Source organism: Suncus etruscus, chromosome 5 (genome assembly GCF_024139225.1).
Source record: "Suncus etruscus isolate mSunEtr1 chromosome 5, mSunEtr1.pri.cur, whole genome shotgun sequence".
Classification (NCBI taxonomy): Eukaryota; Metazoa; Chordata; class Mammalia; order Eulipotyphla; family Soricidae; genus Suncus; species Suncus etruscus.
Window position 1 is genome coordinate 76,560,295 of NC_064852.1, and position 24,940 is coordinate 76,585,234.

A 24,940-nucleotide genomic window follows, 5' to 3' on the forward strand; every position below is an offset into this window, starting at 1 on the left:
GTTTGTATTTACTTTTTTTTCTTTCTTCCTTTTCTTTTTCTCTTTTTCTTTTATTTTTTATTCTTGTGGTTATTATTTGGTGATTTTATTTTTGTTGTTGTTGTTGCTGGGTGCTTTTTTTTATCGTAGTTACTTTTTTTTATTTCTTTTTGTTGGTTGGCTTTTTGTTATTTTTTTCTGCCCTTTTTTTTTTTTTTTTTTTTTGGTTTTTGGGCCACACCCAGTAACGCTCAGGGGTTACTCCTGGCTATGTGCTCAGAAGTTGCTCCTGGCTTGGGGGACCATATGGGACACCGGGGGATGGAACCGCGGTCTGTCCAAGGCTAGCGCAGGCAAGGCAGGCACCTTACCTTTAGCACCACTGCCCGGCCCCATTCTGCCTTTTTTTTCTCTTTCTTCTTATAAATTGATATTTATAACCTCTAGTCAAACTCCTCCTAGGTTTTCTTTTTCTTTTTCTTTTTCTTCTTCCAAAGAACCACACAACTTGGATCATCTTTTTCTTTTTCTGCCTCATGAATTGGGGGGTGGGGGGGAGAAGAGGATGGTACCAGGACCAAACAGTAGTATGAACAGTGAGTGGAAATAAAAAATGATCAGACTTAAACACCAAACCAAAGTCAACGACAGCAGCATTGATAGCTAATCTACAACAAGCTATACACAGAGGGGAGAAGTTACCCTAGCAGTCAGGGGGGCAAATGAGGGAGATATGGGATACATGCTGGGAACAGGGGTGGAGGGAGGACAACTCTGGTGGTGGGAATGGCTCTGATTCATTATCACTATGTACCTTAAATACTACTGTGAAAGATTCGTAATTCAGTTCGGTCACAATAAAATTACTAAAAAAAAAAAAAAAGTAGTCACTGGGGCCGGAACGGTAGCTGGGAGCGGTAAGGCGTCTGCCTTGCCAGTGCTAGGCTAGGATGGATTTCGGTTCGATCCCTAGGCGTCCCATATGGTCCGCCAAGCCAGAGCGATTTCTGTGCGTAACCGCTGAGTGTCACCCGGTGTGGTCCAAAGAAACAAAACAAAACAACAATATTAGTCACAGTAAGAGATAACCAACAACAATTCACAATAAAGGAGAAAAATGTAATAATATGCTGTGATAAAAATTATGTGAATGTTCTCCCTTTAAAACCCCACCCAACAATACTGTTGGCATTGGATGAGTCCGGAGTAACTTAAATGGAAAAAGTCTAAGGTTCCCATTAAACCAAATAATATTAAATATTTTTTGAGGGAGACTCATTTTGTATGAATAAAGTTTTGACTTTTTCTCTTTTTTCCTCTTTTTATGTTGTGACTATATAATCTAGTTTAGATTAAAAATAGAAGTGGAAATTTTATTAAGAACACACACACATATATATGTATAATATAGAAAATTTTAAGACTTTATTTTTGAAATTTCAGCAATTTCTTGAAGATGTGGGTCATATAAAATGCAAAGCACAGAACCTGGACATTCTGTACAGTTTCTTTATTACAAAACCACTTTACTAATGTGTGGCTCTTCTACTTCAATATACCTCGATTGAAAAATAATTGATTAATAGTTTATACTAAGTCCACTGAATAAAAAAGAACTTTAATTTCATTTAGCAGATTGTTAAATGAGCTTTTGTATTATCTAGTTAGTTCAAGTCAATATTTCTTTTGAGTCATAAATATATAAATACTATATAATAAAGTATGCAAAACTATGATCCCAGAGCTTAAAAATATGGTAGTACATTGTCTTGGTATGTAAATCTTACAGCAGAAACAAGAGTTGCTTTTGGAAGCTTTAGTAATTGTTTCAGGTCATTAGAACATCTTTCATAAAGAATATTATTCAAATTGTATTCTAAGCATGATGGATTTCCACTAGGAAATGTATTCATGGTTTCTCCCAGAGCTCTAGCTTATGATTAGTGGCCATAGGTTTTGAGGTAGCTGTTGAAATAATTAAAATAAGTTTCTAGGGAGACTGTGATACTTCTCTAATCTCTCTCTGTCATGGGACCTTATTTAATTTTCATATCTACTTGATATTTTCTACTAATGCATGTTTTTAACAGGACTAGTATCAGGTTTCCCTAATTAGAAAATAAATGCTATAAAAACAGAGATCTCACAGCCTTGCTCATCTTAGTACTTTCAGTTTCTACATTAGTATTTGGTTCTTGAAAATAACTCAATAAGCATTATGTTAAGAATAAACTGTATTTTCTTAAAATTAGGAGATTTTTTCTAAAAATATCTTTTATTGAGGTAATACTGATGAACATGATTGTATATTTTAGGAATGGGGCCATACTTGGTGGTGTTCAGGGCTTACTCCTGGCTCTGAACTTAGGATCACTCCTGGCATGCTGAGGGAACCAAATGAGTGTCAAAGAGTCAACTCAGTCATGTGCAAGATAAGCACTCTATCCATGGTACTAGTGCTCTGGTCCTTATGTAAAAGATTTTATGATAGCAAACTTAGCCATCATTTAGTAATTCAAGATTATATGTTATATATGTAGTTACTTTAAAACCATATTGCTAACCAAGTTTTTATTGTTTTCTTTTTTGGAAGAGGGAGCATTTCTGTCCCTTTGCATACTGAAAACCCCCCTCCCCCACCACACATACATACTGGGAAGTTTCTGAGTAACTATTCTGACTGTGAATAGAATTCATGTACGCAAAATATGCCATCAGCCCATCGAGCTAACTTTCCAGACCATTTTAATGACTTAAATAGAAGTAATTTTTCTGTACTTTCAGTCGAGAAGTCAAAACTAGTAAACATGATTATTACCTAATTATTAGTTTAAAGCTAGAACTCATATGTGTGTGCTTAGGCTTAGAAATTAAACATTTCCCAAGCCCTGCTGCTAACTATAATTGAATTAAGAACAAATGAAGAACCTCTCATAGACTTTTCCTTTTCCTTTTATATTCAAATGCTCTATTTTGAGATGTTTTCTTTCCTCTTACTTTTAATTAAATGACAATGGGTAAAGATATGAATAGGCATACCAGATCAGCTAGAATTTTCCTATTTTTTTTTTGGTAGAAACATATTAGCAGTAAAAACCATTATTTGCAGTGGTTAAGGAGTTTCAGTAGGAAGTTTCTTTTAATAATTTGTGCTTTGATTATAACTTCTTTTCATCACAGCATTATTTACAACAGCCAGGATATGGAAACAGCCTAGGTGCCTGACAACAGATGAGTGGCTAAAGAAACTATGGTACATCTACACAATGGAATACTATGCAGCCGTTAGAAAAAAAAGTCATAAAATTTTCCTATATATGGATGGACATGGAGATTATTATGCTGAATGGAGTCAGGGGGAGTGGTATAAACAAAAAGTAGTCTTGCTCATCTATGGGATATAAGAAAAATAAAAGACAGTATGGCAATAATATCCAGAGACAATAAAGATGCGGGCCAGGTGGACCAGTCCAGGATATGAAGCATGCCACAAAAGGTGAATGGAGTTAGAATACTAACTGCACAGCTACCATGATAATTACAGTTGTAATTACACTCTGGACAAGAACTAGATGCTGAAAGGGGATAAAGTGATATGCATGGCACACCACACACACCCCCATTGACAATATTGTAAAACTATGTCAGAAAGGAAAGAGAGAGTGAGAGAGAAGCAGAATGCCAGTCCAAGAGACAGGCAGGGATGGGAGGTGGAGGGAAATGGAAGACATTGGTGGTGGGAAAGCTGCACAGGTGAGGGGCGGTATACATTCTATGACTGAAACCCAACTACGAACATTTCTATAACCATGGTACTTAAATAAATTATTTTAAAAAATCCCCTCTTTGAGTTCTGAATTAAAAACCACTGCAAGACTTTTCCTTTTTAAGAATAGATCATGGTTTAGGAAATGAATAGAACGACACTCATCTCATTTTGTTACAATTAAAAACCAGCAATTACTCTAAAAATAACTAAAATAGTGATTATTCATATTTTTATGGCATCTGATTTGTAAAGGAAAATGGAGCTGGAATTCCCTTGATAGTCTTCATTTGGCTTCATGGCTGTCATACTCTGACGTTATTATTATTATTGATCATTCTTCTCCAGATCAGAAATGAGAATATTTTCTTCTAAATTTAATGTACTAATGTTGGTCATATAATAGTAAGAATTTCCAATCTCTGCAAATCTCCTGAAGATACCACTTCTGTGTTTATATATGTAGAAGATAAATGTGGAAATTCCCAGAACTACTATCACAGTCAATGCAACTGTAAGTGGTACAATGCTGTGACTGGGTTCTGAAAAAAAGGGAGGGCAAAAAAAGTAAAACAAGTGAAAATAAAATCAGAAAATACCAAGTTACTTTCAAGTTTAATTATTTCTTTTAAAATAAAATATTCATGCTTTTAAACCTACCTTTGCTTGCTTGTTCCTTGACTGTGTAAATATCTAAAATCAAATGCAAAAAATACTGAGATAAGAATTTCTTTGTAATTCAACAAAATATGAGTAGGGCTTAGGAAACAGGCTAGTTGAACAGATCTTGTTTTTGACTGGCAATCTTGAAGGGAGGAGCAGGTCAGGTCATTGCCAGGCTAATGCCAGGCCAGCTTCACCCATCAGGTATGTCAGTATTTGGGCTGACATCACCAGGACACCCTGTTGTGCCTTCCCATACTTCCAGAAGGCTTGACCTTTGAAACCAAGTCCCACAAAACCACAATATAGTCCACAGAGCTTGGAATTTCTGGACCATGTGGCCAGTAGGAACACACCAATTTAGATGTTAATGTGGATTCATTCAAAGCCACCTAATGTTCAGAAACAAAGCAAATAACCAAAAGATCAACTAGCAACAAATAGCTTAGTAAACCTAATAATGATTTAATGACCTCATTAAAATACAATAATTGCCACAAATTTTCTTTATGGTAACTTTAAAATTAATTTTATTACCACTTACTGTAAAGAAACAATAAGTATATTATTTTGTGCTTGCCAAAGGGGTAGGCTTGGAAATGGGTGAGAATTCAGGGACAATGGTGGAAGAATTTTATATTGGTGGTGGGGTTGTACTAGATCATGAGTGGCAGAAAGAAATATTTTATAAGCAATTGTAAAACATGGCCTTTAAATGAAGTAATTTATATATAAAACACATTTTTGCAATTTAAAAAGAATATAATTTTACATAATATTATTAAATATATGTTACTATGTAAATGTGAAGATACTTTTTTCTTACTTTCTGAATTTGGGCCATACCTGGCTGTGCTCAGGGATTACTCATGGCTTTATACTCAATGATCACTCCTGGTGGAGCTCAGGAAATCACCTATGTTCTGGAGAATTGAACTTGGATCAGCAGTGTGCAAGGCAAGTACCTTACCTAATATGTCTCTCCAGCCCCTAATTAAAAGAAAGATTATTAAGGGCCAAGGAGATGGCTAAGAGAATTAGAACCCATGATTTGCATGTGAGAGTCCCAGCTTCAATCCCTATTACTACATACTTTTCTCCTGAGCACTGAGCAATGAATAACCCCTGATCTGACCCCAAAACAAACAATAGGTAGAGGGATGACTCAAAGAAGTAGAGCAATACTTTTCATGAAAAAGCCCTGGATTTGATCTCCAGCATTAATAGGCTCCAGAGTGCGGCTGACAGCAACTCTTGAGCACAGAACTGGAACTAGGTCCGGAGTATACCTCAGTGCTCCCAGAGTGGTCCTCCAAATTGGCTTTTATAATTTTCAACTGACAATAACTAAGCCTACATTGTATCTTCGGGGTCTAAAGAAGACCCTTAACCATTTCAAGTAGCATTTGGGAAAATGAAAATTGACGGTTTATATTTTTAGATCTATCTGCTTGAGAAAAGATGTTTTGAAAAAACTCTTGAGATTAACAGTTTGGTGACATAAGAATGCCAGAAACTTTGAGTTGAGTTACAATATATTTTTTCTTCATATTAGATAAAGAATAGGCTGAAATCTCCTGTAACTTGCATTATATAGAACAAGATAGTAATATCAAAAACTATTTGAATGCAAGCCAGAGAGATAGCATAATGGTAGGACGTTTGCCTTGCATGCGCTGACCTAGTAAGGACCTGGGTTTGACCCCAGTGCCCCATAGGGTTACCTGAGCTAGGAGCTATTTCTGAGCACATAGCCAGGAGTAACCCCTGAGTGTCATCAGGTGTGGCCAAAACCAAATATGTATATATATATATATGTCTCTCTATATATAATATATAGACTATCTGAATGCTGCACCAATACCTAGAATTATAAATGTTTTCAATACTAAAGAAGTGGTTAATATCAGTCAAGATAGAATCAAAATGAAGAATTACCTTCTGACTTTACCCACCTGCCTTCATTTTACATATGAATCCTTTCTGCTCCCCACAGGGGGATAACTGCCATACTCCTTCAGGTATTTTCAAGGCAATGCATGGATGGGACTTGATGTAGTCTACCTCTGGCTTGCGAATGCCCCAATTTGACAGGGTGGTGGGAGTTCCATCAAACCACGTTATAGTTTCATCTGTGGAAAAGTGTTTACTTATTGTAAATTTTGTACATGATTTATCAACATACTAAGATTGGAATGAAACCCTAATATCTAATGAGACTCCTTATTGAATGAATTTTATTCATTGAATACAGTTAAGAACTTAACACCAAAAGGGAAGTATTAATACAGTTTTCTCTGAATAGTCTGTATTTATTTTAGATTTATTGTTATCATTTAGTTCATTAAAATGTCATGTTTCAGGACTGGAGAGATAGTACAGTCAGCAAGGTGATTGTCTTTCATGCAGTCTACCTGGGTTTCGATTCTATCATCCTTGAGGCTGCATTTGTGTGCAGAGAACCAGTAGGAACTGCTGAGCACAGCTCTGTGTGGTCCAGAAACAACAACAACAAAATGTTTCTAATGTTCTATATCACTTAAACTAACTAAAATTATTTAATAACTAAAACTAATCAATATTGGGGTGGGAGCAATGGTTCAGTGGTAGTTACGTTTGTCTTGCATGCAGCTGATCTAGGACGGACCTCGGTTTGATCTCCCGGCATCCCATATGGTCCCCTAAGCCAGGAGCGATTCATTTTTGTTGTTGTTGTTGTGTGTTTGTTTTGTTTTGTTTTTTTGGGCCACACCCGATAATGCTCAGGGGTTACTCTTGACTATGAGCACAGAAATAGCTCTTGGCTTGGGGGGCCATATGGGACACCAGGGATCGAACCAAGGTTCGTCCTGGGTCAGCCGCTTGCAAGGTAAGTGCCCTACTGCTGCGAGGAGCGAATTTTTGAGAGCATAACCAGGAGTAACCCCTGAGCAATACCGGGTGTAATCTAAAACCAAAACCAACAAACAAACAAAAAATAAAACTAATCAATATAGAGAACAATACTTTGAATTCTCAGTAGAAGTCAGTAGCATACAAGGGGGTAAGGATGATAGGAGACTCTGTCCATTTAGACCCAATCAAGAGGCATACAGTCTAAAAAGAATATAAAACTAGGAGTGAAAGGCAGGCCAATTTTTTTTTATTATCACCATGTGCTTGACATTCTAAACAATATCAATGTCACTTGCCTAAGGGGATTCACCCTTCAGTATAATAAATCCTCTATGCCAATTAAAATAACTTTCTTTAAAATTCACTTCAATAACCATTAAATAAACCATGCTCTTTTCTTTTTCTTTTTTCTTTTTGCTTAATAGCTCTAGTTTTTGTTTTTGTTTTCTTTTCTTTCTTTTTTGGGGGGAGGAGCACACCCTGTGACGTTCAGGGGTTATTCCTGGCTATGCGCTCAGAAATCACTCCTGGCTTGAGGGACCATATGGGACTCGAGGTCCATCCTGGATCAGTCACAGGCAAGGCAAACTCCCTACCACTGTGCCATCAATCCAGCCCCAATAGCTTTAGTTTTTATTAGTAGTTTCAAGAGCACAATTTAACATGAAAATAATATTTTATTTAGGTGCCTTTATAATATTTAGGAACTTGAAGTATTTTCATGTAAACAATGGTGTCTGTAACTAAGCTTGGAAAGAAAAAGTTCCAGTCACGATGAGAAGGTAAATATTATTTATATTATTTATGCTTATTTCATTTTTTAGTATTCTGGAGTTATTTCAAAAGGCAATAACGAGCAATAGTATGGCTATCAGGACATTTGCCTTGCATATGGCCAACATGGGTTGGATTCTTGGCATTTCATATGGTCTCCTCAGCCCACCAGAATTGATTTTTGAGCACAAAGCTAGGAGTAACTCCTGAGTACTGCTCAGTGTGGCCCCTAAACAAACAAGCAAACATAGAGAAAAGGATTAGTAATGTTCAAGAAATGGTTTCAGGACTTACATTCTTTTTCATAGCAATTGTGTACAGAACAGTTTTTTATTACAGACATCATTTTCATCAATATTGTATATTTTACTTATAACTTCTTTTCTTTACCCAACCTACTTACAGTCATCATCAAACAGAGCATTCAACCAAACCATCTGGACATAAGAACCAAAAGTAGAAAGTTCTTCTAGGAGAAATAAGTTTTCATCTTTATCCTCGATTGTTAAAAGATTAGATCCTATAAGAGACAAAGAGGAAATGAACAAATATTTGCATTTACATGTAAAAATAGTTTTTCAAATGCCTCTTGTATCACCATTCTTAAGATCCAGGCTTTGAGAGTGAAAATTTCCACAGTAACTATGTGATTTATGATTAAAAAATCCTTAAAGCAAAGATCCTTAATAAATAAAATATACAAGATTTGTAATTAAGCTAAAACAAAAGTAACTTTAAGAAATATTCTTAATATTAATAATTAAATTATATAAATTATATTATTAAGTAAATGCATCCAAATTGGATAACTTTCTAAAAACATCATTTAGATAACATCTAAAAAGCATCATTCCAAAATACTATCTTAAAATGTCAAATTCTATGCTGGAAATTAAATTTTAAGCATTAGCCATCCCCTCCCACTTGGGCAAATTTAATAGAATTTTAAAGTTCTTTTTGTTGCTCTTACAGTCATTACATATCTAATAAATAAAAACCAAATTGTTTACTGAAATGACAAGAAGGAACACATAGAAAGCATTTTATCATCTATAAAGAATTACCTTCCTTTTTGCAAAATTCCTGAGCAGCCTCAAAACTTGTACTGTCCAGGATGGTGGAAAAACTGTAGCAATTATTTTTGAATTTTACCCAAGGAATAGATGTTTCTGAGCACTGATTTGGATATCCAGTTGGCCTTGTTTCTAAAAATAATGAGGAAGATGGAGGGCATTGGTGATGGGAATGTTGCACTGGTGAAGGGGAGGGTGTTCTTTTTTTTTTTTTTTTTTAATATGTGTATAACTAAAACCCAACTACAAACATGCTTGTAATCATTGTGCTTAAATAAAGATATTTATTAAAAAAAGCAAGTTATTGATGATTTTAGGATGGTGACTACTTTAATTTATTCAAACAAGTATATCACATTCTATGAAAATATTATGAAAATTATGAAAATAAAATTGTGAAAAAGAAATATCATAAAATTTTCCTTAAATTCTCTGATAGAGTATTTAGTAGATAATTTAGTAGATAATTTACAAATCTAGGGCAAATTTCTAGCTCTGTGGCAGAAATGATTTTTACCTGAATACAACAGGACATAACAAGGCATACTAATACATGGCTTCTTAGAGTTAGTTTAGGTACAGTTTGGCAGAGAGTGGCTGTCTTCCTTGCTGCAAATTAGAATCCTTACAGTTTGCTTTTCAAAACTGGAGGATGTAGTTGATAGACATACTGGCAGCTGAGTTGAAGACAATGGTAATTCAAAATGTACAAAATGTATACCATGTCTTTTCCTTCAAAAAGTCTTTCTACCGGGTCATATGGAAGCTCAGTTTCTAATGGTTTGAGAACTGTTCATACTGTTTTGTGAAAAAGCTAATTCAGTCGACATTCCCACTGTCAATGGATGAGAAACTCTGAGTCTGGGACATTGGTGGCAGGAAAAGTGCACTGGTGTTGGACAACAAAAGTAATGAGTGCCAGGGGTCTCAAACTCAATTTACCTGCTGACCGCAGGAGGCAAAGTCGGGATGATCCTTGAGTGCAAAGTCAGTATAAGCCTTGAACATTGGGGTGTGTGACCCAAACAACTAAAACAAAACAAAACAAAAAAAGATTCCTCTAGTGCATGGCCACAAAATGTTGTATAGAGAGGGCTGTTTGCGGCCCGCAGGCCGTGAGTTTGAGACCCTAACAACTTCGTAACTGTGTATCTCACAATGATTTAATTAAAATGTATTTTTAACAAAGTCTTTCCCTCAAGTGAAAATGATCTATATTTTCTCTCGAAATCTTGCTACCTCTCTTACATTGTATTATAACCCTGCCTAGTAATTGTACATGTACTAGACCAGAGGGCTAAATGTCTGGATTACAGACATTTTTTTTTATTCCTGCTTCTCATGATATCCTGGTTTAATACAGTGCCTTCTATATGATAGGTGAACAGCATGTTTTTTTGTTTTTGTTTTTTGTTTTTGTTTTTGTTTTTTTGAGTTGAATAGAATTAACCTACCTGTGGGCACATGACAAATGGCTCCTTGCAGAAATGACTCACAGGCTGTGCTACTCCAGCGTCCATTGGTATCTGCAAAAACACAGTCACCCAAGAAGGGTGACTCATCATCTTTCCAAAAAGTGAAGGAGAATTTGGTGCCATCCGACCAGTCAAAATTAATGCCGTTCTGTGGAAGTAAATTGAACATGATTTGCTTTCCAAGTTATGTTGGCAGTATAACCATTGCTGGCTCAACAGCTTTCACTTCATTCACAGATTTATACTCCCATATTAAAATGTACATATTTGTAACTTTTCTTGTCTAATATAGCTTCTGAATATGATCTGACTGACAAAAAAAATATCTGTCATAAGATTGTATTTTTAGTTTTAGAAAATCTTTGGCTTCCTACCATTATACTTTTTCAGGAAGTAATCAGAAAAAAGTTGAATTGGCATTTTGTTCTTTACACCAAACTAAATTTCAGACTGATCAAAGATTCAAATGTAAGAATGAAAACATGTAAGCATTAAAAGTTGAATAAATATTTTATACTTCATTTGGAAAAAAATCTTCCCAAGTTTGAAACTGATTTCAGAAGGCATAAAGGAAAATTTATATAGACTATATAGAGTGAAAGCATTCTGTTATATAAAAATTCAATAAACAACCTTGAAATGCAATTCCCTCACCTGTATCACTGGTAAAAATAAAAAATTTGATGATACCCAGTGTTGGTAAGAATGTAAAAAACTAGATGTTATTACACATAAGTATTGGCATAAAGCCTGGTGCAAACTTTGAAAGGTAAAAAGGGACTCTTTCAAAAATTGAAAGTGTAATTCGAAATTTTATTTCTTAGGATTTATCCTGCTTGCAAAAGATTTGTTGTATCTTTATAATTATGCATTATAATTCACAGAATTATAATTTCACAGAATGGATCAGACAAGATTGGTTAACTTGTAGTGTGGCATATTCTTACATGTTCTCTCTCAAAGAAAGTATTAGATTTTTATGTTCTACCATGGAAGATATATAAGGCATATTTCATTTAAAAGAAAGCTTATAGTTTCTAGACTAATAGACAGTATATGTACTCTGATTTTAGTTACATATTAAATTCAATTGATATATTTATCCACTATATATGTATGCATAAAAATTTCTTTTTATTTTCTTTTTGGTTTTTGGGTCACACCCAGCAGCGCTCAGGAGTTACTACTGCCTCTGTGCTCAGAAATCACTCCTGACAGGCTCAGGGGACCATATGGAATGCAGGGAATTGAACCACTGTCCATCCCATCTGTCCTGGGTTGGCCGCGTGCAAGGCAAACACCCTACCACTGCTCTATCACTCTGGCCCCTGCATGAAAATTTCTAGATGACATACAAGAAATGTTTATAATAACTGACATTGGGAAATAAAACATTAGGCTAGAATAGATTTTACTTTACATTATTTTGAGTGTGCAATACTTTTATTAAAATTTACCCTTTAATTATATTCTTGAAGGGGGAATTCAGTTGTTTAATTCTTTTTTTTTTGTGTGTGTGTGTGTGTGTGTGTGTGTGTGGTTTTTGGGTCACACCCGGCAGTGCTCAGGGTAAACTCCTGGCTCCATACTCAGAAATTGCTCCTGGCAGGCACCGGGGACCATATGGGAAGCCGGAATTGAACTGATGACCGTAAACTCCTGGCTCCATACTCAGAAATTGCTCCTGGCAGGCACCGGGGACCATATGGGAAGCCGGAATTGAACTGATGACCTTCTGCATGAAAGGCAAACGCCTTACCTCCATGCTATCTCTCTGGCCCCTCAATTGTTAAATTCTAAGGGATCACTGAAATAATTAATAATCAATGTTCTAGACAAGAAAGTACAATTCTTGGGGATTTCTTAAAAGCAACAAACTTGAGTTTGGGCATTGTTCCATCTGGTACTCACTGAGGTTCTTAGAAATTTTTCTTTAAAAAATGTGCACCTTTATTTTATAGTCATAGGTTGATCATAAGATTAATTACTGGCACTATATACATTACATATACTCTTATTTCTGGGAGCTTATTTTCTGTTCTAGATGTGACATTTTATTATGCAAGCAAAGGATTTAGTGCACTTACATCTGCAGTGAACAATCCAATCCAGTGTGTATGTCCAAGTTGATTAAGCATAACAGTGAGAAAGGATTGGTGATACTGGTCAGTAATGCTGACTAGTTCTGCCCCATGCATCAGACAGGCTTTTACTGCTGTATACCAAGTCATAGTTTTATTAATTATTTTGTATGTTCTGTTTCCAAATTCTAAGGTTTTGGGGATTAAATGCGTATCAGAAATGTATACATCATGTCCAGAAGTATCTAGAATAAGAACAACAATAAATTTCATTTGTAACATTTAAATTACAGAGGAAGGCACACTTTAACATATGTTACTATCACAATGACTGGTGTGGACTGGTGTTAAGGATAGAGCTTTTATTCCCAGGATGGACTATTTCAAAATGAGGACATGACCTCAAATTGTAGGAATGTCAAAGAATTAAGAATACAATAGGAACTTGAATGAATGAGCTTCTTAAAAATATAAACATGAATTAAATATGTGCCCCTGTTTTGACCATGCTTTCTTAACACACTGCCCTCTGTGTATGTGATTTTTACTAAGGGTCTATTATAATGTCACATTCTGTAATGCAAATGTATATGCTTACAAGAATATGCTCGCTGTAGAAGCATATTTTTGGATAAAATCATAGTGTTACTATGTTTTAATATTTACATCTATAAATTCAACAGTTAAAAAATTAAGTTGATAAAGGCACAGGATACACAAAAATTCTCTTTTGGGGTGGGTGGGAACATATCCTGTGCATGTTCAGGGACTATGGCTCTGTGTTTGGGATCACTCCTGGAGATGCTCCAGTGCAGGGGATAAAACTGGGGCTGGCCATATGAATTTCAACCATAAGTGCTTTGCTTAATACAGTTTTATAGCATTTCTAATTTTTAAAAACCTGTGGAGACAGTGATCTTGTCTTTAAAATATGATAGTGCTTTAAGTGTAATGTCTTAGATTAAAGATAATTCTCTTTAATATCTGTTGGGAAGGAAATGTTCAGACTTTTCAAATCTCTTACGTGTCTTTTTTTGTTTACATAGAGAACAAGATTTATAGTTATATATAGAGTGGGGGACTAAAACAAGATGTGCATATTTTCAAATATTTCTAAATTATTTGACAATTTTTGAAAATCATCTTCTGCAGCTGTAGATTCTCACTTTATCTTGCTTTCTCATGTATGAGTGTATGTGCAATACCAAATATTTAGACTGAGTATTTTTTGTTTGTTTGTTTGTTTTTGGGTCACACCTGGCAGCGGTCAGAGGTTATTCCTGGCTCCATGCTCAGAAATCACTCCTGGCAAGCTCGGGGGACCATATGGGATGCCGGGATTTGAACCACCATCGTTCTGCGTCTAAGGCAAATGCCTTACCACTATGCTATCTCTCTGGCCCTGAGTATTTTATTTTTTAAATCTTAAACATAACCCAAAATAGCTAAAAGATCTTGTAAAAATGAAGCTCTCTAAAATATTCAAATTTCTTCTCAAAGTTCATAAAAGTCTTTCTGAGATGATGTGGATAGAATTCAATAAGATATTCAGAGAGGGTACTTAACTATGACACATGGAATATAGCAGCCCGCAATAAAATTTTCTTGTTCCCTTTTCCCCTTTCTGTTACTCTACCCCAATTAAAAAATATCAAAAAATATCAAAGTATCAATTTGACATATACCTAAAAATATTACCTCATGTGGTAGTAATACCTAGTAGAAATCCAAATTAAAATTAATTTTACCAGCTAAATATTATGGGCTGTACTTTTATCTATTTATTCTTTGTTTATGTCTATTACTCAGCTTATGTACTGAGTCTAAGGTTATATAAAACCTTGGGCTATCGGGACCGAAGAGATAGCACAGCGGTAGGAAGTTTGCCTTGCAAGCAGCCAATCCAGGATGGACAGTGGTTCGAATCCTGGCATCCCATATGGTCCCCTATGCCTGCCAGGAGCGATTCTGAGCGCAGAGCCAAGAGTAACCCCCAAAGTGTCACTAGGTGTGTTCCTCCCAAAAGAACCACCCCCCCCAAATAAAAACAACCTTTGGGCTTGAGAGACAGCACAGTGGTAGGGCATTTGCCTTGTACACGGCCAGATCTGGGGCAGACCTGGGTTGGATCTCAATATCCCATAATCCCCTGAGCCTGCCAGTAGTGATTACTGAGTGCAGAGCCAGGAGTAATCCCTGAGCACCACTGGGTGTGTCCCAAGGCCCCCCCAAACATCTTATATTACACCAAGTACAATATCAGATTATTTAAAAATAATAGCAATTAGTAAAATTAAAGTAACTCAAAATATTTTTATGTGTGACCTAAATATCAGTTTAATTGTATCCTTTACTAAGTCATGCTTCTTTATTTTCACATATATAAATTTTCCTATGTAATTTGTTTAATCACATTTTAAGGTATATAACTTTAACATCATTTTTATAAAAACTGTCCTGACCAAAGAATCTGAAGGTACTTTAGAAACCAAGTTAAAAATTCAGGGCCTTTGCTATTGTCTCTCAGTTCAGATTTATTTAGGCAAAAAAGCTTTAGATTCTAAGCCTAATGTAAAAATATATTTATATGGCAAATGAAGAGAGGCACAAAATTTGTTATTCATTATAGTCTTTGAGAATCAGTGTAGCGAGTGTAGTTTTTCAAATAATAAAACAACTGCCATTTGCTAAACATCAGGTAAGATCTTTCTAAGCATTAATATATAAAGAGTCTGTGAGATAGTAATGCCCCATTTTGCAAATGGGAAACACAAAACCCAGAGAACTAAGAAACTTGACTGGCAGTTTATTTATAGAGGAGAAGTAGAACACCATTGGGGTAAGTGGGTGCTCAAATACCACTGTTCTCATTCAACACTATACTGCCTCCAAGAGAACATATACAGCATTATTTCCCCAAATTATCAAAAAAGCAAAGCAGTCAGTGAGCACATTTTAAGGAAAGAACCTAACCTATATCAAGTTTGTAAAATAAAGTCATTGCATTTGGCTGGGAGAACTTGAGTGTGTTATTTTTTCTGTCTAGAAAAAAATTTTTAACTTTTCCTCATTTGTAAAGTGAACTTTGCCCTATTTCATAGAACTGTCACAAGATTTATATTATATGATGCTTTCTGAACCAAGTCACAGTGCTAGGCATATCACAAGTGTTCAAGTGATAAGTTGATTTTTTCCCCCACACACTATACTTCTGTAGTACACTTGTTGGTATCTCATTTCAGCTCATGACCACTTTTCTGCTTACCTGATCATTGTTATCTAGAAAATGGGACTTCCCTGGAACTGTTTCTGTGCTTGACTTGATATTTAGAATTGTTAAGCAAATATCACACTGAAAAGTATAATTATTCCAAGAAAGTACATACCCAGAGTTCCACACAGCTTCAGACAGCTCCAGACGCAAGCCATAACCTTTTAGGGTCATAAGTTGCATGGAAACATAGCACTCAACAAAAATTGAGATATGAGCTTGTTACTTTATATTTGTTATTCAAGTTTAGTTGCTTATTTATAGAGCAGTCACACTGCCCACTGATTCCATTGGTTTATTGTTATGGCATGACTTTGTATTTCACACCAGAAGTAGCTGGGAGTTCTTTGCTTTTATTTTTTTGGAGGGAGGTCTGGGTCACAACTGGTGATATTCAGGGGTTACTCTTGGCTCTGGACTCAGGAATCACTCCTGGAGGGCTCAGGGTACTACAAAAGATGCCAAAGTTTGAACCTAGGCATGCTGCCTTACTTGTTTTATCACTCCAGTCCAACAACTGGGTTCTTATCATCAGATCTAGAAACATATTACATGAAATATTTAATTACATAACTATGTTTTTATGGGTCCAAAATATGTGTGTACTGTTTTATTACCTTGCCTCTTTGCAAACACTTTCTCAATGTCTTTTTAGTGTGTGAACAATATGCTGTCTCAGAATAAAAGAAGACAGTCTTAATATTACCAAAATTAATACATAAACTTATCATCATTCAAATATTCTTTGTTTAGAACTCCACCAAAGGGAATAACCCTGAAGTAATAAAGCTTAAATGACTGAATATATATATATAAACCTAAAATAATAAGTGCTTGGTTGTTCACTATAATTTTGTCAATTAAAAAATTAGAAGAGTAAAAACTGTGAAACTAAAAGGAATAAAAACAATTTTGTACCTGGCATTTTTTCACAAACAAATCCATAACCTTCTTTACCACAGTCTCCAAAATACCATTTTCCAGTAAAATAAAAATTAGGATTCGTTGACAGCAATGCACAAAGAATGTGATTTTGAACCCCAGTGGTGTTCTGACTTGGAATCTTTAAAAGATAAAGGCTTTGTAAGTGTTGTCATACAGCATTATTATAACATTTTTAAGATGCAAAGTTTATTCAAGAACTTTTATTTTTTCTTTGCATTTAGCAAGCCTATTCACAAATCATTTCATATCATAGAAAACAATTATTATAACAAGCAAATAAATTACATTTATAGAAGATATGAAATCTACGAAATTACACTTTGAAAAGTAATATATTAGACCAAAGGCTATTTCACAGTGTAAAACACTTGCCTTGAAGGCTTGAGTTTAGGTTTTTGATCCCAGGTATCAGCCCAAATGACCAGTATAATTCTGCTGGCATTGCTATTTTGGATCATTGGCCCCACTACAAAGTGTGTGAGCTCTCCAGTACACCTCACTTAAGTATGTGTGCATATAAAAAAATTTACAAACACTACAACAAAGTATGTGTAACACCTGATCAAAGCAACAACACCAATGAAAGAAATCAAGATTAAAAATTATTTTAACATAAGAAGTAAAAATGCTTTAATAAATAAGTCTCAATTAGGTTTTCTTGCTAACATGATTTATAAAAATTACTTATGAGACTTACCTTTATTACATCAGATGGAGACCAGTTAGAATATGTAACAGGCTTTCCACTCAGCCATTTTTCATAATCATCACTTTTTAAACCTATCCACATATCAGTAGTCTGACCAAAAAGTTTCATAGTAATAAAAGCTAAAACATAAAAAAAAACACCATCAAATTTAATATCATCTGGGTAAGGATCTCTTTCTATTTATAGTAATAATTAAACTTAACTAATGAACTTAAATCATGAATCAATTGTAGATATTTGTTATTTTGTTCATGAAATAATATAATCAACAGAAATTGTCTGGTTGAGCCTGGGATTTCATCATGTCATTTAGCAAAACAATTTTCAGTGTTCACTCAATGCTTTTCTAAATAAAAGGTGACTTATATATTGTATTTAAATAATACAGTTACCTAACATTAATTAAAAGTGCATATTTAAAAAATAAATTTGATATTTAAATTAAAAATTAATATTTAAAATATTAAAATGCATGTTTGAGGGATCTCAAATGCTACACAAGCAATTATAATAGAGTAGCTCTCATATTACTTTAGTTATCTTTAACTTCATATCCTTATTTTCTCCATTACCAGTAAGGGAAAAAAAATCTCCCAAATTAGCAGATAGAGACAATACTTTTACACATGTAATGACATAAACTTTATAAGTGAACCTCAAAATGCATGTGCTATCAGCATTACTAAAAATAATGAATTCGGAATTTTATTGTTTGTGACACTATTTAATGACTACTTGAATAAAAGTGGTTGGTTTTGTCCACTTAAATATTGAGTACTTGGGCCCGGAGAGATAGCACAGCGGCTTTTGCCTTGCAAGCAGCCGATCCAGGACCAAAGGTGGTTGGTTCGAATCCCGGTGTCCCATATGGTCCCCCGTGCCTGCCAGGAGCTGTTTCTGAGCAGACAGCCAGGAGTAACCCCTGAGCATCGCCGGGTGTGGCCCAAAAACCAAAAACCAAAAAACAAAACAAAAAAAAAGATTGAGTACTCACCTTGTTCTATCTCATTTTCAATGGAAACTAGTGTCCCATGTTCTTTAACACAGAAATCTTGAGCAGACATCCAGTTCCTTGAGTCACTTGGGTCTTTGGGAATATTCACCAAAAAGCACTAAATATCAAAATATATTTTTAATTTCTATATTTTGTAAACAAACTTAAAGATTTCCTAAAAACATGTACGGAAGATCTACTCTGAAACTTCTTTATCATTTTTTGGGTTGAAATACTCAGTTTTTCTCCTTAGAACTGCTTCAAAGGTATAAAATCAAAATAAAGAGGAACAACTTTAAGGGTGAATCAATGGCTTGCTTTGCTTTTGTAGTAGGCAGGAACTGAAGCGAGATTGTGCTTTGTCATGTGGGATATGAGAACAATGTCCTCCAGTCAATGAATAATACTGTGCTTTTTCTTCTAAAAAGGACACTGAATGACTGTAAAGTTTTTAGTTACAGATTGGATCTAAAAACATTTCTGTGGGAGGCAATTCACAGCTTTGTTTAATTTTATTTGCAAATTACGTCTGCACTTTAAGTGAGAGTAATACTGAGGAATCAAATCACATCAGTTATTTAAATGTACTAAATACTTGGAGGCAGCTGTGTGGTCAATAAATTCACAAGGAAGACCCAAAAAAGAATAAAACAAAATCCAGTGGGAAGAGAAGTAAGGGCAGGCAACCTAGGAAAGAGACACCCAAGACAGATCCAGACAACAATGTTGAAAGAACACAAAAAGGAAGGCTATAGAATTTGGCAGTGAGAGTTGATTGTTACTTATGAGAAAATTATGTCTGGCATGGGATATTTGTTGGGGAGCAGAAATGAAATGATGAGGCCAGCCAGGACTAGCAAGGTTGAAGAAAATGTTTTTCTAAATGAAAGTTAATCATATTAGCATTAGGTATAATCTAAGGAGCGGGAGATAAGGGAAATGATGGTCAAATGTTCTAGATAAGCATAGTTCTAGCTATTTCAAGATCAAATTTATACAAAAGATACCAGTGAGGTATATTCTCTTATTGTGAGCATTAATGGATCAGATTTTAGAGTGAGGAGATGCCTTATTGCTGTATGTGCCAGACTGGAGTTTCAACTCCGACACCATGTAGCCCTCAAGTTTCCCATGCACCCAGTAGTGCCACCTGGTGGTCTGTGGCACTGCAAGGCCCTACCAGTTCTACACTGAACTATCAGGCAAGGTTGAACAAATTTTATTGGGAAGAAATATTAGATCTCAAGATAAACCCAGCTGTCAAAAAGCTCTAAGCTAGCTAGCATCAAAGGCTAAAAAATGTACGAATCTTTCTCCATTCTGCCTTGTAGTGAAATTTTTCTTTAATTGTTTTTATTTATAGGTCCCCCACCTTTCTTCTATAATCATAGTTCCTTAAAAAGCAGTTTCATGTGCCCCTTTCTGAATATTTCAACAAAGGTGCCCAATAAATATTTGTTGAGCAAAATAAAAAAACAATTGATTTGAAATGGTTGTCAAAGATATTCACAGGCATTTTAGATTTAATTCAGGGGTTCTCAAAAAGGGTCATAATTTTGATAATGGAGACATTTTTGTGAGGTGCTTCCAATATGTTTGTAGGGTGATACTGATATTCAGTTGGTAGACACTAGGGATGCTACTGAACGTTCTTTGTTGTCCTGGTTAGTTTCCCCAATAAAAAAGTACCTAGTCCTAAACATCAGTGCTGCTCAGGGAATGCTTCCTAGAGCTCAGTCTTGATTATATAACTCTTTAGTTTAAACCCTAAAGGAACTTTTCACTTTTATTAAGTTTAAAAAACAGAAGAAACTCAGATCTAACCTTAATTTGAGTTACCAACTAAGAAAGTATATTTTCAATCCTTCTGGCTTTCTTTGCTTTGTTTGTGCCACAAAGAAAATGAAATTGGCTTTAAAAGATTTTAATTTTATAACAAATGTCCTTTATCTACTTTCTTTTATTTTGCCTCTATACTCTAATTACAAATTCTAAAGGGTGGCACATGCTAATTATTGGAAAGTCTTATCATTTAATGTGAAATCACCTTGTGTTCTGCTAGTCACACTAATGAACCATTCATAAATACCAATGAACCTTTTGGCTCAGTTAGCTCAATAACTTTCTCCAGAAATCACACAGACACAAGATTCATCCTCTTCACTATACCAACATTGGCCTCAGGAACAGATCTACTTGATTAACTGTGGGAATACTGCTTCTCATCACCATGACCTCATTGTCTCCAGTATATAACATACATATTTACTAACATACTTTGAAATGTTATTAGTAATAAAAACAAAGCAGCAAGATGAAGTACTTATTTTTAAATAGTTTATTTTTATTTTTAAAATTAAAAAAATTTAAAATTATTTTGTTGAATCAAATAATTAAAGATGGTGCTTGATGGAAGTGGATGGTGAAGGATGGAGGTGGATGGAGGCCTTTGTCCTTAGGCCCCGGCCACGTGGCTTCATCCCCCATTCAGCCAGCGGGTCTGGGGTTCAGGAAAGCGACGGGTATTGAACTCACTCACAGGCAGGCATCAGGAAGCATCAACTTTATTCATGCCCTATTCACCACATGTGTGTGGCCTATCTCACAACCTTTCAAGCATTCAGCCATTCTTAGCTACCCTGCATCTTAATTCCTTTCAGCCATCTTCCTTTGACCTCCATGCTGGTCAAAGACCAAAAGAGGCAAAGACCCAAAAGCCAGAGAGCCCAGCAGGGCAGAAACCCCTAATCCCCTGGCTCAAAGGCTTATCTACCTTTTCCAAGACCCCTCCTAGGAATGGGCGGGGTCTTGCAGGTAAGGTCACACATAATATCTGGTTCCCAAGACCCCTCCCAGAAATGGGTGGGTCTCAGGTAGCTACACCTAAATCCAAGGTGGAGTTACATTATTTTAGAATTGTTTACTTTTTAATTTGCAAAATGTGATCAAGTTCATTTCATTTATGATTGTTACTGTTAATTAGGTACATGTGACTAAAAATGAATTTTGAATATGAAACTTCTTTCTTTTATCTCAAATAAATTTTGAACTTAAAATATAAAAGTGGGGGCTGGAGAGATAGCACAGCGGTAGGTGTTTGCCTTGCATGTGTCCAACTCCAGATAGACCCCAGTTCAATTTCTGGCATCCCACATGGTTCCCCTGTGCCTGACAGGAGCGATTTCTGAGTGCAGAGCCAGGAGTAACTCCTGAGCGGTGCCGGGTGTGACCCCCAAATTAAAAACAAAAACAAAAACAGAGAATATAAAGAAAATGAAGTTCACAATAACTTGACCCTTCCTAGTGTTCTTATCGACAATATCTTCCAAGAAATTAAGCGCTGAATTCAAAATTAAAACCATGGCAGTTGTTAGTGTAGTATTTCTGTAACTGCACTCAACACTTTGTGGTGAGATTCATATCCTGAGAGTGGGAGAAGTAGAATGCCTGTCTTGAATACAGGAAGTGGGAGGAGGAGGAAGATGGGGGGCACTGATGGTGGGAATGTTGCACTGGTGAAGGAGTAGTGTTCTTGTTATGGCTGAAACCCAACTACAATTATGTTTGTAATCATGGTGCTTAAATAAAGATATTAAAAAATAATTTTAGTAAAAAACAGAAAAAGGTTGGTTTCCGGGGGGGAGGGGAGGGTGGGACAGAATAAAACAATCAAAAAACTCTTCTGGGCAGGGGCTATTGCTAGGAATTCTGAATTTGTCCTTAAAATCCTGCAGTATCGTATCAGAGTGATGGCACAGCAGGTGGGAATCTTCTTTACTTTCCCACTTGATCCCTTTCATGCCTATCATTTGGATATTCCACTCCACAACTCTTTTCCTTTCCACAATCCCACAACCCCCAACCTTTGTCACCATCACCTTAATTCAGGTAAGTAAACTTCTATTAATTTGTATGTTTTGGCCACATATGGTTGTGCTTAGAGATGATTACTGGCTCTGTACTTAGGGATTACTCCTAGCACACTTGGGAGATAAACCTGGGCCAGCAGGTTGCAAGGCAAATGCCTTAACTGCTATACTATCACTCCAGCCACATGATTAAAATCTTGCCCAACTACCGCAATAACTTTCTAACTGTTCTTACTTTTTTTTTTAATTTTGGTTTTTGAGGCTCACCCAATGGCGCTCAGGGGTTACTCCTGGCTCTGCTCTTAGAAGTCACTCCTGGCAGACTCAGGGGACCATATGGGATGCTAGGGATCGAATCCGCTGGGTCCGTCCTGGGTTGGCTGCATGCAAGGCAAATGCCTTACAGCTGTGCTATATCTCTGGCCCCTGTTCTTGCTTTTCTTTAATCTTTGCAATTGTACTTGACTAATTTTTTTTAATTCAGTCCTTATCAAATCCCTCTTCAGTTAAAGACCTTTAGACATCTCTCATTGTTCTTAGAATAGAAATTAGCAAACGTTATAGGCTACCACCATTATCTATGTCTTTTAACATAGTACATCATAATTCTTTATACTTGTTTAGTGTCATTTTCCTTCTTACCATCAGACTTTTCCACATGTTATTTCCTCTGCTTCCAATGCTCCTATCCTACGGACCACCTTAATTTGCTCAAACTGTTACATGCTTTTATAGAATTGAAATCCTCTCCTTATTATGTATCAGAGATGTAAATTAGAACTATTTTCCTAATAAATACTGTTTGTGCTCCAATAACATGTAGGTTCCAAAATAAAAAGTTTATATTTGTTTTCTCTCACTACTGAATATATATTCAATACAGTTAAATAAATGAACAAATACAGAACTAGAAATTTGAGTTCATTTTAATTTGATTTTAATAATTGGTTGTTGGGCCACACCCTGTAGTGCTAAGGTTTACTTTTGGCATCGTACTCAGTATCATTCCTAGTAGTACTTAGGGGACCCTATGCAGTACCAGGGATCAGACTGGAGACAGCATCAACACTTACAACACAACGTAACACTTACTCCTGTACAATCTCTTTAGTTGTTTTATTTTTAAAAGGAGGAAAAGAGAGTTTTTCAACTTTGGGGCCACATATAATGTGCTCAGGGAATATTCTTATCTCTATGCTCAGGAGGCCATATGTAGCCCTACGGATGGAATCAAAATTCTCCTTTAATTTTGAGTATTTTTTTGTTTTTTGTTTTTTTGGGGCCACACCCATTTGATGCTCAGGGGTTACTCCTGGCTAAGTGCTCATAAATTGCTCCTGGCTTGGGGGAACCATATGGGATACCAGGGGATGGAATCGCGGTCCTTCCTTTGGCTAGCACTTGCAAGGTATACACCTTACCTCTAGTGCCACCTCACCGGCCCCTAATTTTGAGTATTTTTTAAGGAAAAATTATGTTGTGTATGAAGCCTAACTTGGGTAAACATAAAGTCAATGGAATCAAGCAGTTGCTAATACTTGAAACTGTCAATACATTGAATAAAAGTCTGCATGTCAACATACAAGATAAATCTAAGTCACATACATACTTAGAATTAGAATTTCTTCTTTCTATAGTTCAGCTATAACAAATATCTTAGATGAGTCACCTTTCCTCAACAAATTACTGATGGAACCTCTTTCACTTTGTCAGAGAAAATAATTAGCTATTAGAAAAAAAATTTAACTTCTAAAAATTTGTCAACCACTAGGAATTTTTCTAGAAATAAACAATAAAATCAGTCAAAAATCAACAAGCAAGAAGCAAAATTTGACAAGACACAATATCTTGAAGTGCATTTAGGACTATGATGTTAGTAATATCTGTCATTGTCATCTCCCAATTTTACTTTTGTTGCTTTTTTGTTCTTTAGGGAAAATTATGCTCTCAGATTTTCTCAACAAGCTGTCTTACTACAAGAATCTCTAATAAATCTGATAAATGCATCCTCAAGTGAAGATGACAGATGCCAAAGCCTCATATTTTCTTTAAGATAATAAAAGGGCACATGAAGGCAAAGGAGTGACTGTAAGCACTCACTTACACAAAGGAGGGAAGCACTCTGGTGGGAGGAGACACTTGGGGACATTGAAACCTTGCTCTGTAAATAGGTTATCTTCTCATATAATCAAATACTTAGTAAACAAATTCTCTGAGGGATGTGAAGACAACTGTGTTGCTGGGAAAATAGTGACTGTGTATTAGAATAATCTAGGGAGTTTTTCAAAATACTGATACTTCAAGATCAATTAATAGAGCTTAAAGATGTTACCTACATTATATATAGTCTAAATTCTAAATATTTGATCAGGGTAGAGAACTAGTAATTAAACTTTTAGTGATCATATATTATTTAAAAATATTGTTGTATATGGTGTTTTAATCC

The 24,940-nt window shown here is 35.5% G+C and overlaps 1 protein-coding gene across 1 annotated transcript in view; it reads right to left on the reverse strand.

The window, feature by feature from the left end:
- Positions 1–4,008: 4,008 nt before the first annotated feature.
- Positions 4,009–24,940, reverse strand: part of PLA2R1 (phospholipase A2 receptor 1) — a 127,472-nt gene continuing 106,540 nt past the window's right edge. Inside the window, exons 22-31 of the mRNA XM_049772865.1 lie at positions 18,626–18,743; positions 17,620–17,750; positions 16,896–17,040; positions 12,713–12,951; positions 10,605–10,773; positions 9,142–9,282; positions 8,481–8,597; positions 6,364–6,540; positions 4,406–4,438; positions 4,009–4,287 (exon numbers count right to left, since the gene is read on the reverse strand). Coding sequence (XP_049628822.1) covers positions 4,073–4,287; positions 4,406–4,438; positions 6,364–6,540; positions 8,481–8,597; positions 9,142–9,282; positions 10,605–10,773; positions 12,713–12,951; positions 16,896–17,040; positions 17,620–17,750; positions 18,626–18,743 — 1,485 coding nt within the window. The 3' untranslated portion in view covers positions 4,009–4,072. The remainder of the gene's footprint in view (positions 4,288–4,405; positions 4,439–6,363; positions 6,541–8,480; positions 8,598–9,141; positions 9,283–10,604; positions 10,774–12,712; positions 12,952–16,895; positions 17,041–17,619; positions 17,751–18,625; positions 18,744–24,940) is intronic.